This window comes from Marmota monax, unplaced genomic scaffold (genome assembly GCF_021218885.2).
Source record: "Marmota monax isolate L192 unplaced genomic scaffold, Marmota_monax_Labrador192_F-V1.1 WCK01_AAM20220418_F8-fsc00120, whole genome shotgun sequence".
NCBI lineage: Eukaryota > Metazoa > Chordata > Mammalia > Rodentia > Sciuridae > Marmota > Marmota monax.
This window is the reverse complement of record NW_026694424.1, coordinates 4,873,839-4,887,181: the sequence shown is the minus strand read 5'-3', so window position 1 is coordinate 4,887,181 and position 13,343 is coordinate 4,873,839. Positions and strand designations below refer to the sequence as shown.

Genomic DNA, 13,343 nt, shown 5'->3' with positions numbered 1-13,343 from the left:
CCCTAAGCTCCCATAACCTGCCCTGGCCCTACCACACTTTTATTATAGTCCTCATGAACTGAGTATGCTTAGCCTCCCTCAGCCCCAGGTCGCATGCTACGAGGCAGCAAGCTTAGGCCTGAGGTGCAGAGTTAAGGTTAAGAGAGTTAAGGTGCATCCTGGCCTGGGCAGGTGTATCTCTGAGTAAAACTCCAGAGACCATGAGCTGGCATGACTTGCCTGTCCTACCAGGGTATGGCCAATCGAGGGACTGCAGATGTTCCTTTCAGCAAGTGTGGGAGGGGTACAATGCTCAGGAGGCATCAAGAAGTTCATCCTCAGCCTCTGCACATCATGCCCAGAGCTGTACCTGTGGACAATGATAGAAGCTGCCTGGTGAGACTAAGGCTCTCTTGTGCTGTCACTTCTGCCACATTCAGTGGTCAGGAAGTCACAGAGCCTGCCAGAACAGGCATGAGAAATGGAGGCTGCCACTCAAAGGGAGGAGTGGCAGCCGTGCCATGGAGGGCCTGGACGCACTCGGGATTTGGGCTTCCCAACACCAACACTCCCCACAGCATGGCCTGGGAAAAGCTAGAAGGCTCAGGTGTTCGCCAATGTCTTGCTGTTCGTGGACATCACTGAGTAATCCTTAGGCCTGTGCACAGGGTTGGGTCACTGTGCCATGGAGGCAGCCTCTGCCTGTTCTTTTACATACCTCACAGTACTCTGGAGACGATCTTCTCTGTCTGTTCATAGGGGCAGATTCGCCGTCGTTAAGAAATGTGATCAGAAAGGAACCAAACGAGCAGTGGCCACAAAGTTTGTGAACAAGAAGTTGATGAAGCGTGACCAGGTCACCCATGAGCTTGGCATCCTGCAGAACCTCCAGCACCCGCTCCTCATTGGCCTTCTCGACACCTTCGAGACCCCCACCAGCTACGTCCTGGTCTTGGAGATGTGCGTGCACTCCTGATTCTCCTCCCTGCTTTAGTCCCTCAGCCTCAACTCAGAGCACGTTTGTTGATTTGTTTGTTCTCCAAGGATAGAAACTAGGATTTTAGAATTCACAGAACTTATAAAATATGACCACAGAGACGGCAGCTTTGGAGCTTTCCAGTCCAGGTGGACTGGAAAGAGAGAGCTGTCCAGGGACAGTCGAGCCTGGTGCAGACACCAGCACCACCAGGGCCTAGGCTGTTCTCCACCCCACCAGGGCTCCACAGAGAGGCCAGGCCTCTGGCCACTCCTGATGGCCTGAAGTTGACCTGATACCTGACACCTGCCTGTGGCAGGTGTGCTCAGTGAGGTGCAGTGGGCTTGCCAAGACCAGCTTGTGGCCACTCCTTCAGGCATCAGCTCAGGGCTGGCTAGTCCTGTCTCTGAGGACTCCTGTCAAGTGGGGGCTGGTAAAAAAAGGGAGGGCCAGGTACACTTTCCCTGGAGAACTCCTGCCCCTGCCAGAGCAGCCTCCCTGGTGCTGTTGTACCGTTTCAGAGAATGATTCAGCCTATTTATAAAGAAAGAATGCTCAAAATTGTGACGCTGGAGAAGCTGTTCCCACTGGGGCAGTTTCCCCTCCAGAGATAATTGGAAACATCTGGAGATTTTCTTTGTTTTTGTTCTTTGCAGCTCAGGAGAAGGTACTGTTGGCTTTAATGAGCAGAGGTGGGGTACCTGCAAATGCACAGGACAGCCTCCAACCAAGACTCACCCCACCCCATGCCATAGGGCCAGGCTGAGACCCCAGTCCTTGCCACATTCTGATCTCCAAGAAACATCTGTGTTTTTTCAATATTAGGAGTGAGTTCAGGGCTGGTGTGTAGCTCAGTGGTAGAGTACTTGCCTAGCACGCGTAGGCCCTGGGTTCCAACCACAGCGTGCAGGGAAGCAAAGGTGAGTTCAGAGTAGGTGCTGTGTTGCCCTGTAATCTGGCTGTTAACCACACATCTCTTCTAGCCTTCACGTGGCCCAGTTTACAGATAGGAATCTAAGTCTGAGGGAGGTGGGGTAATCCCCTGACTTCAAACACAGATATCTAGAGTGTTGCTGCGTGCCAGGCTCTGCCCTGGTGCATGCCACATCATCTTCCATTGACAGGCGCAGGGTTGAATCCCTGACCATCCCTCTCCACCACCCAGTTCCTGTAAAGACCCAGATACCTCCTTCCATATTTGCATATTCACAGTGAGTCAAAAGTCTCTCCAGGGCTGGGGATGTAGCTCAGTTGGTAGAGTGCTTGCCTGGCAGGCACAAGGCCCTGGGTTCAATCCCCAGCACCACACACACATACACACAAAAGTCACTCTTCTTGTCTAGTCACACTGTACAGTGAAGGTACAATCCTGAGGTACTTATAAAACATTCACAGTGGGGGGCAGGTCCATGGTGCATTTCTTACTGGCCTGAGGAAGTCTGTAAATTCATGACAATGACCATTCCTACCTCTGTAGGGCTGACCAGGGTCGCCTCCTGGACTGCGTGGTACGATGGGGAAGCCTCACTGAAGGAAAGATCAGAGCACACCTGGGGGAGGTTCTGGAAGCCGTCCGATACCTTCACAACTGCAGGATAGCACACCTGGACCTAAAGGTTAGCAAGCCCAGGGCTGGACAAGGGTGGGTCTGACCTCAACCAGCTTGGCCACATGAACACCAGAGCCTGTCCTCCAGAGCCAGGCCAAGAGCTCTGGGGACCTGTGGGAAATGGTAGGGAGTGGAGGGGGATAGGATCATGGATCCCTGATCTGTTTCTAAGAGTTACACTCAGTGAAGGACACAATCAGTAAAATACCAGGTAAACATTTGAACCTTCTAACTTTTCATGACACTTTGAAGAAGTTCCTGTGAATTTTACTGAGGTGGCTTGGGACCAAGTTCACTGCTAATTTACAAAGAGAAAAGTAATGCTCTAGTGCTGGGAGGAAAAGTGAACATCCAGGGTGCTTGTTGTTTAAGAATTCAGAGAGCTGGTCTGTGCTGAGCTGGGGCAGCAGTTCCTCTGTTAGGAACTGCTCTTTGCCTGGGCCTGTGCCAAAATGTTCTTCCTGTTCTGCACAGGCAGTGTGTCCCAGTCGACGTCACAGGTGCCTTTTACCTCACCATGGCCTGCTGACAATCAGAGTAATCTTGAAATCAGGTATGTTTGAAAATGACGGTTGTCTTATTCTGTATTCTAGCCTGAGAATATTCTGGTGGATCAGAGTTTAGCCAAGCCAACAATTAAACTGGCTGACTTTGGAGATGCCGTCCAGCTCAACACGACCTACTACATCCACCAGTTACTGGGGAACCCTGAGTTTGCAGCTCCTGAGATCATTCTTGGGAACCCTGTCTCCCTGACCTCAGACACATGGAGTGTTGGAGTGCTCACGTATGTGCTTCTTAGCGGTGTGTCCCCCTTCCTGGATGACAGCGTCGAAGAGACCTGCCTGAATATTTGCCGATTAGACTTTAGTTTCCCAGATGACTACTTTAAAGGAGTTAGCCAGAAGGCCAAGGAGTTCGTGTGCTTCCTCCTGCAGGAGGACCCTGCCAAGCGTCCCTCGGCTGCACTGGCCCTCCAGGAGCAGTGGCTACAGGTGGGCAACGGCAACGGCAAAGGCGCGGGCGTCCTCGACACGTCCAGACTGACCTCCTTCATTGAGCGGCGCAAACACCAGAATGATGTTCGACCTATTCGTAGCATTAAAAACTTTCTACAGAGCAGGCTTCTGCCTAGAGTTTGACCTATCTTGAAGTTCTTTCTCATTCTCTTTCACCTGCCAATCAGCTGTTAATTTGAATTTTGAAGAGGAAAAAAACAAACCTAACTGACCAGCTGCCAGTATGTTCATCGTGTGAAATTGCATTCCAAGTAAGCTGTGCTCAGCAGCGCTTGGACTCTGAGCTGCGAGCTGCGCTGGGGTGGAGGACCTTCACTTACACTCTGCAAAGGCAGAGATCGCGTTGCTGTATCACAGTATTTTATTCAGGTTTCTGCAAAAAAATAATAATAACAATAATAAGACTTTTTTAAGCAAACATGGATAGAATTTTGCAAATTTAACATTTTCAAGATTTATTCAAAGAAAAAATGCCTATGTTCAACCACTGGTGTTAACGAACAAAAACAAAGATACTGTGCATCTCCGGGGCAGACTCGCCCAGGTGATAGCCACTCCCATGGCCTTGGCTAGCGCTCTGCGTCCACCTGGCGCTGAGATTTTCCAGCCACCTCGTCTGATGCGTCTAACGGGACGCCAGACTTGGCTTCTGAAACGTGCATTCAACCTCAAACTTTTGCATAAAATAGAATGAATCGTTTTGCTCTGATGAAATGTAGGCCTTACTTGTATATAAGACTGTTTCTGCCTTCAGTCTGTCATTCCCTGCCCTCTCCACACCTTCCCTTCTCCCCGGGCCTTCCTCTGGGCTTTCCTCTGAGAGTTCAAGGGTCTACTCATCAAATGAAGACACCAAGTTAGGTCCAGCCCTCTGCCCCCTTCCCATCCTCACCCCAAGCCGTCAATCAGATTGTTGAGCAGTACAGTCAGATGAAAATACTGTAAATGCACTCATTGGGGGTTTTTTGGTTTTATTTCATATCATGTGCAATGTTGTGGCTTTAACATTTTATGCAACTATTTATGAAGACCTCTGTTGTACCTGTAATAAATATATAGAAAAAGCACATACTTCGTACAGTGAGCTTTATGGTTTTGTGTGTGTATGTGTGTGTGTGTGTGTTTGGGGTTGGGGGGGGGGTCGTAGCCCTGTGCCATCAATTCAAGAAGACTTAACTCTTCGTGAAATTTGTCAGTTTTGAGGACTGTAAAAAGTGATTTCATACTCTGAATATAAAACTGGATAATAGGATAATGTTTTAAAATTTATTATGCTATTATTCAGAATGCCAAAGTATTTTTTTTTCCTAAAATCAGTCTGGACATTTACTACTTTTTAGACTTTTTGACATTCAACTTTCTGTACAAAAATTGGCTGGATTTTGAGCTTTTGGTAAGAAATTAAAGCCAATTTAGCACTGGCCGCCCTGAGGCTGGTCCCCAATGCCCGTGTCACTGTGGCAGAATGAGTGCTGGTGGGAGGGTTCTTCCAACAAAAGAGGCTGGGATTCTGGGCACGCTTGAATTTTTCTGGATATCTTTTTACCTTTATTGTTTGAAATACACTATAAAAGAGACCAGCCTGCTTCCCAAGCCAGCCAGACATCTGGGTCTTGAGCCATATACTGGCATAATTAAGCTTTGCAGCTTCCAATGTATTTTATTTATTCTTTTGTTGGGTTTTTGTTTGTTTCTTCTTGTAAAATTGTACAGAAACTTTTTAAAAGAAATTGGATTCAAAACTGGATGTGTATTCGTAACCTCATAACTTTTATTTGTGTATTGTTTCTTTTATTATTTCAGTTAAATTTTTACATTATTTTGCATGTATATTTCTTTGTACAGAGACCTTACATGTTTACACAGTATGATGTGATGTAAATATTTTATTTTGCCATCAGTTATTTTAAAAAATTAAACATATTTGCCTGATCTTTGCGTTAGGCCTTTTATTTAAATTGGTCACTGTTGAATCTGAAAGTGCTAAGGGAGAGACTGAGGCAGAGTCTTCTTACAGGTGGGAGAGGGTAGAATATTCTGGATTGGGTATCCCCTATACATGGCCAGAAACAGGAGTTGGTTGGTTAGGCTCCTGCAAATGGGTTCACAGAAATAATTCAAAACACTGGTATGTCACCATCATGTCAGCCAACTAGCAGGGCTATCACTCATCCCAATTAACAGAACTGGAGCAAAGAGAGGATCTGGGCTTGAAAAAGTAAAGTTAACATTGCCATATACTCAAGAGGATGAAGCACTTAGTGGTTCAAGCATGTTCAAGATTCTGCCCCTGTGGAGAAGACCCAGGGTCTACCTAGTCTGCAGAGATTCGCAGCCACTGCCTCCCTGGGTCTTTCTCTGCAGGGTCCTCTCCAGTGTGATTTCACAGCTCCTCTGACAGCAGGTTATTTTTTCTGATGACTGATATGGTTTCTCTTGAGGATTCTCTCCGGCTTTCCTTCTGGGATGGTGACTTTTATTTGGCACATCATAAAGAACAGGTTTCCATCTGCTGAAGTCCAAGGGGAACGCCAGAGTAAAGGGACATTTAAGACAAGGTTTCTAACCAGGAAGCTGACTTCCTGTGGTGCACCCCCCTCCCAAGTCAAGAGAGAATTAGAATTCAAAGTCAGTTTTAGTCCATTATGCAGTGCAGCCTCAGGCCTTGGAGGGCTTGTGGTATTTTCCTTTTAGCTGGACACCCTGAATGAAGCAGTTTTGCTTGTAAGATTAGAATAGCACACGCAACTCAAAGGTGCTCAGATGTTTGGTTTATCACGGTCACTGGATGTTTTGTTTTGTTTTTTCTCAAACGTTAAGATATTTTTATATACCTGTATAAATATTTTAAACCCCTGGACTCTCTGTCCCTAAGGGATGGTTGTGGAGGTGGGAATCACCAGGATTTCAGTAGAATAAGTTATGAATGCCATCTGATTACAACTGTTAACCTGAAGGAGACTAGAGCACTAGGAAGGAAGGTCCCACTCAGCCGGACATCTCTGAACCTGATGCTAGAGACTGAAATATCAAAAGGAACAACAAGGATGCTTCCCAGATTTACACATATTTATATGAGATTTACCTTACACAAATAAAGTACACACATCCTAAGTAAGTAGCTCCATAAATACCTACTTATGTGAATATTTCTATCATCACCCACAGTGGCATAGGGAGCACTGCCATTACCCAGTACATCCCCAGAAGAAGCCCCCTCCACCAGAGGCAGACACTGTTCTGATCTCTGTCAGCCGTAGGTGAGTTTGCCTTAGAACATTACGTAAGAAGAGTCGCAGACTGTGTACACATGCAATGGTAAGAAATGTGCCCTTTACTCAGTGATGTCTCCTAAGGACTAATGCAGCGTCATAGCCAGGACATTAGCCTAGAAATGGTCAGGATTTGCAGCATTTCTATCTCCTGTTGCCCTCTTAGGGCCACACCCAGCCTCCCTTCTGCACCACACCCCCCTTCGACCCTGCCAACCACTTGCCTGTGCTCCCTTATGCTGTGTGGTCATTTTGAGGCTATTCTATAAAAGGAATCATACTGCAGTAGCCTTTTGAGATAGGCTTTGTATTGAACGTGATTCTCTGGCGATTCATCCAGGTGGTTGCATGGATCAGTGGTTTTTTCCCTTTTATTGTCAGTAATATTTCATGGTACAGATGGACCATAGTTAATCACCTACTGAAGGACATCAGAGATTCTGTGAATATTTGTGTACAGATTTTTGTGCGAATGTGAAGGTGTTCATTCCTCTGGGATAAGAAAATTGGCAGATCATACTGTAATTGTGTATTTATTTTTCTGCTTTGTGTTTTGTTTTGTTTGGGGGATGCTGGGGATTGAACCTAGGGTTTGGGCATGCTATGCAAGCACTCTGCCACTAAGCTACATCCCAAGCCCACATAATTTAATTTTTTAAGAGACTGCCAAACTGTTTTCCATACCCTATCATTTCACATACCAGCAGTGTGTGAGTACTCATTTCTTAACATCTTCATCAGCATTTGCTGGTATTACTATTTTTTAAATTTGTCCCATCAGACAAAGACAAACATATAATAATAAACACATAATAATAAATATAATAAACATATCTTATTGTGATTCTAATTTGCATTTCCCTAAATGGCTTATGTTGAACATTTTTGTGTACTTATTTGCTTATCTATATATCCTCTTCAGTGAAATGTTTGTTCATATCTTTTGCCCTTATTATATTTCTTGGTTTTAGTTGTTGAGTTTTGAGAGTTCTTTATTCATTCTAGATAGTAGTTCTTTGTTGAGACATGGACTCTGTAGAGTCTTCTTATCAGGGTCTTTCATAGAGAAAAAGGTTTTAATTTCAATGGGCTTGGTTTATGAGTGTTTTATATTATGGATCAAGCTTTTGGTGTTGAGTCTAAGAATTCTTTACCTCACCCTAATAAAGGTTTTTTTTTTTCCTAAATACTTTTTTTCCTAAAAAGTTCTAAGCCTCACATATTACATTTAAGTCTGTTGTCCTCCATTCTGAGTTAATTTTGAAAAGATACGAAGTTTAGGTTGGGGTTCTGTTTTGCATGTCCACTCATATCAGCACCATTGGTTAAGAAAAGGCTATCCTTTTTGATGTCAAAAATCAGTTGAGTCTACTTATATAGGATCATTTTGGGGTCAATTTCTGTTCTCTATTCCATTTACCTATTTATCCCTTGACCATTGCCACACAGTTTTGATAACTACATATATACATTAAGTCTTGAACACAGGTAAACTTACCATCCCACTTTACTTTTCTTTTTTCAAAATTGTCTTAGCTATTTGAATTCCTTCACCTTTCCATAGTTTTAATATAGTGTTATCTATATCTACAAAATACCTTTGGGATTTTTTTTAATATCAATTTAGGGAAAATTGACATTTGGCTATGTTGGGTCTTCCAGTCTATGAATATAGTATGTTTCCACTTAATTGGATATTCTTTGGATTCTTTCATTGGAATTTTATACATTCACATGCTCTTTTATATGTTTGTTAGAATATGCCAGGTCCAGTGGCACACACACCTGCAATCCCAGCAACTAAGGAGGCTGAGGCAGGAGGATTGCAATTTCAAGGTTAGCCTCAGCAACTTTGTGAGGTCCTAAGCAACTTAGTGAGACCCTGTCTCAAAAAAAGGGGGGGAGGGGTATGGGTGTAGCTCAGTGGTTAAGCACCTTTGGGTTATATCCCTGGTACCAAAAAAAAAAGAAGGAAGAATTATACCTAAGTATTTCTTTCTAAAGCAGTTATAAGCATTGTATTTTTAATTTTAGTATCCATTTAGTCATTGCTACTATATAAAAATGCAACTAATTGCTTAATGCTTCTTATCTTTTATCATATATTTGCTTAACTTCCTTGTTCCAGAGAGTTTTTGTAGATTCTTTGGGATTTTCTATATAAACAATCATGCCATCTGCAAATAGGACCAGGTTTATTCCTCCCTTTTCAATCAGTATGCCTTTTGGTTTTTTTTCTTGCCTTACGTCACTGACTAGAACTTATTCAATACTTAATTGAATATAAGTAGTGAAGGTGCATTTCCTCATCTTTTTCCTGATCTTTGATGGAAAGGCATTCCATCTGGCACCATTTGGTACAATGTTAACTCTAGATTTCCATAGGTGCTTTATTTTTTCTTCTTTTTTTTCATGTCTTTGTTGATGCATTATGGTGATAGTCATAGTGGGATTCGTTGTTACATACATGATATTGTTCCATGTAACATGATTTGATCCATGTTGTTCCCCAGTATTTCCCCCTTTCCTTCCCCTCCTCTGTCCTAGGTTCCTTTCCCCTACTCCACGGGTCTCCCTTACTATTTTCATCAGATACACTTACACCATTTTTCTCCCTCTTTTCTAACTTCCACATGTGAGAGAAAAAATGTGGCCATTGACTTCCTGAGTTTGGCTTATTTCCCATAATATAATGTTCTCAAATTCCATCCATTTTCTTGTAAATGACATGATTTTATTCTTCTTTATGGCTGAAAAAAATACCATTGTGTATATATATCACATTTTCCTTATCCATTCATCCATTAATATACACCTAAGATGGTTCTATAGTTCAGCTATTGTGAATTGTGCTGCTATAAAATGAGTTTGCATGTATCACTGTAGTATGCGGACTTTAATTCTTCAGGAAAATAACCAAGGAGTGGTATCACTGGATCATGTGTTGGCTTAATTTCTAGACTTTTAAGGAAACTGATTTCCACAGTAGTTGTACTAATCATGATTCTACCAATGGTATAAAAGTGTTCCTTTTGCCCCACCTTCTCTCTAGCATTTATTATTGTTAATTGTGTCTTTCAAACAAGATCTCACTCAGATGCTGAAGCTGGGTGACATGGAAATTGTGATTCTCCTGCCTCAGTCTCCCAAGTCACTGGAATTACAGGTCTGCACCAACAGACCCAACTATTGCTTGTATTCTTGATGGCTGCCATTCTAATTGGAGTGTGATGAAATCATAGTGTAGTTTTAATTTGCATTTTCTTAATTATGAAAGATGTTGAATATTTTTCTCATGTGTTTGTTGGGCATTTGTATTTCTTCTTTTGAAAAGTGTCTTTTTAGTTCCTTTCCCTATTTATTGATTTATTTGGTGCTAAGCTTTTTGAGTTCTTTATATATTCTGAACATTAATCCTCTGTCAGACGGTAACTACCAAAGATGTTCTCTCATTCTTTAGAGGTTCTGTCTTCACGTATTTCATCATTTACTTTGCTATGAAGAAGCTCTTTAATTTGATGCCATCCCATTTATAAAATCTTGGTGTTATTTCCCAAGCTTTAGGAATTCTATTAAGGAAGCCATTCTCTGAATATATTGGACCCCACATTTTCTTCTAGGAGTTGCATAGTTTCTGGTCTGATTCCTAGGTCTTTTTTTTAATATTTCTTTTTGTTGTCAATGGACCTTTATTTTATTTATTTACATGTGGTGATGAGAATCAAACCCAGTGCCTCACACATGCTAGGCAAGCACTCTACCACTGAGCCACAACCCCAGCCCTAATTCCTAGGTCTTTGATCCATTTCAAGTTGACTTTTATGCAGGGAGAAAGAGAAGGATCTAATCTCTTTCTTCTACATATATAACCAGTGTTCCAGCACCATTTGTAAAACCTGTCTTTTCCAGAATGTTTCTGGCACCTTTGTCAAGGATTAGATGACTCCATCTGAGTGGGTTTGTCTCTGTGTTTTCTATTCTGTTCCTTTGGTCTGTGTGGCTGTTTTTATGCCAGTATCATGCACTTTTTGTTACTATATCTCTGTGGTATAATTTGAAGCTAGATATTGTGATACTTCCAACATTGACATTTTTTTTTCTTAGAATCACTTTGTATATTCTGAGTCTTTTATTCTTTCAAGTGAGTTTAGGACTATTTTTTCTGGTTAGGTGAAGAATATCATTGGTATTTTGACAGGGATTTCATTTGATCTGTAGATTGTTTTTGGCAATTTGGTCATTTTCACTATATTAATTCTGACCATTCATGAGCAAGAAAGGACTTTCCATCTTCAAATGTTTTTTCCATTTTGTTTCATAGTGCTTTATAATTTTCATTGTAGAGGTCTTTCACCTCCTCTGTTAGATTTATTCCTATGTTTGTTTCTTTGTTGTTTTTCCCCTTTGTTTTTTTTTTTTTTTTTGAGGCTATTGTAAATGGGATTCATTTCCTGATTTCTTTCTTATCAGATTCTTTATAGTTGTATAGGGAAGTTATTGATTATTGCATGTCAGTTTTGTATCCTGTCTCTAAATACTTTTAAACAAATTGAGGAAGTTCTCTATTCCTGTTTTCCTGAAATTTTTTTTTATCACAAATGGGTGTTGAATGTTACCAAATGCTTTTTCTGTATCAACTAAATCAAATGTACTTTTCTGTATCAAATGTAATTTTTCTTCTTTTTCCTATTAATAATGGTTACTTTTCAAATGTTGAACCAACTCTGCACCCTCAGAACCAACCCCACGTGGTCATGTTACATAAGTCTTTCTAAATTGTATTTGCTTTATGTTGTTAAGAGTTTTTGTATCTATATTCATGACGGATAGTAACCTGAAATTCTTGGTACTATCACTGGTATGGAATGAGGGTATGTCTAGCTTTATAATATAAATTGAGAAATTTTACATTCTCTTATATTTTCCTGTAAGAAATTTTATAGAACTGGTGTTAATCCTTCTTTAGGTATTTGGTAGACCTCTCCAGCAGAACCATGTGGGCCTGAAGAATTATTCATGTGGTGTGTTGAATTATACTAACAGTTTCCTTTATTGTTATAGGGTTATCCAAATTATTAGTTTCTTATTCAGTGAATCATGATCATTTGTGCTCTTCAAGAAAGGAATTAATCATATCATATCCACTTTTTCAATCAGTTATTGAGGAATGCTGAAGCTTCCAACTATGATTATAGGTTTGTCTGTTTCTCCTTCACATCTCTGTTTAGTGTTTGTTGCACATATCTTTCAGCTCCGTCACCTGAGGCACACACTCAAGATTATTATGTCTTCTTGATGAATTGACACCCCCCATCATTATGTAATATTACATTCTGTCTTTAGTAATTTTCTTTGCTCTAATAATTGAATATTAATGTATACAATCTTGCTTTTTTAAAAACCAATAATTTTCATGTCTTTTTTCATCCTTTTACTACCAGCATACCTTTATTATTATATGTGTTTCTTATAGAAAGCAAATAATTGGGTCATGTTTTGTAATTCAGTCTAATATTTTTAATTGACACATTTAGATCATTTACATTTAATGTAATTATTGGTAAGTTAGAATCTTAAGCCTGATGTTTTATTTTTTTTGTCTTCCTGTTCTTTCTGGTCTTCATATTTCTGTAGTTTCTGTTTGGTTTTGGGTTTTAGATTATTATTATTCTATTTTGCATCCCTTCCTGAGGATTGCTTGAACATTTTTAGAATTCCATTTATATTTTTCTGTACTGTTTTTAATATATTTTATTGTGTAATGTTAGTGGCTGCTGTAGGTATTACATTACATATACTTAATCATTTTAGCAATTTAAGTGAAATATAAAAAATTTAACCTATATGTATCATCACCTTCACCTGATTATAATTTTAGGTAGTTCTTTTACTTACAATTAAAACCAAAATACAGAATTATTTTTACTTTTTCATTCCAACAATCAAACACATTCAAAAAATTAAAAAGGAAAAGGAAAAGAAACTATATTTACCCATATTTTTGCAGTTTCTTTTTTCCTTCTTGATATTCTAAGATTTCTTCCTTTATTCTTTTCTTTCTATTTAAAGAACTTAATTTAGCTTTTCTTTTAGGGTACTTCAGCAGGCAACAAATTCCCTTAGTTTTTCTTCTTCTGAGAACATCCTCTTCATTTTTGAAAGATAATTTTGCTGGATATAAAATTCTAGGCTGATGATTCTTTTTTTTTTCAGCACAAAAAATGTCCTACCACTTCCTTCATATCATCTATATGGTTTCTGATTAAAAATCCACTATATTCAATTCTTTTTTACCTTATAATTAGGGTGTTTTTCCTCTCATTTTCAAGATTTTTGTTTGTTTGGTTTTTGTCTGTTTACACAAGTTTGACTCTCATGTCTTATTGTGGATTTACTTGTATCTGTAGTTTTATGTCTTTTGTCCAATTTGAGAAGTTAGCCATTATTTCTTCAAGGTTTTTTGTTTATTTTGGTGTTTTGTTTTGTTT

The 13,343-nt window shown here is 40.4% G+C and overlaps 1 protein-coding gene across 1 annotated transcript in view; it reads left to right on the top strand.

Annotated features, from left to right (window-relative positions):
* Trio (trio Rho guanine nucleotide exchange factor) overlaps positions 1-5,515 on the top strand; it is a 339,986-nt gene extending 334,471 nt beyond the window's left edge. The window contains exons 55-57 of the mRNA XM_058570740.1: positions 739-939; positions 2,433-2,571; positions 3,158-5,515. Coding sequence (XP_058426723.1) covers positions 739-939; positions 2,433-2,571; positions 3,158-3,706 — 889 coding nt within the window. The 3' untranslated portion in view covers positions 3,707-5,515. The remainder of the gene's footprint in view (positions 1-738; positions 940-2,432; positions 2,572-3,157) is intronic.
* The last annotated feature ends 7,828 nt before the right edge of the window (positions 5,516-13,343 follow it).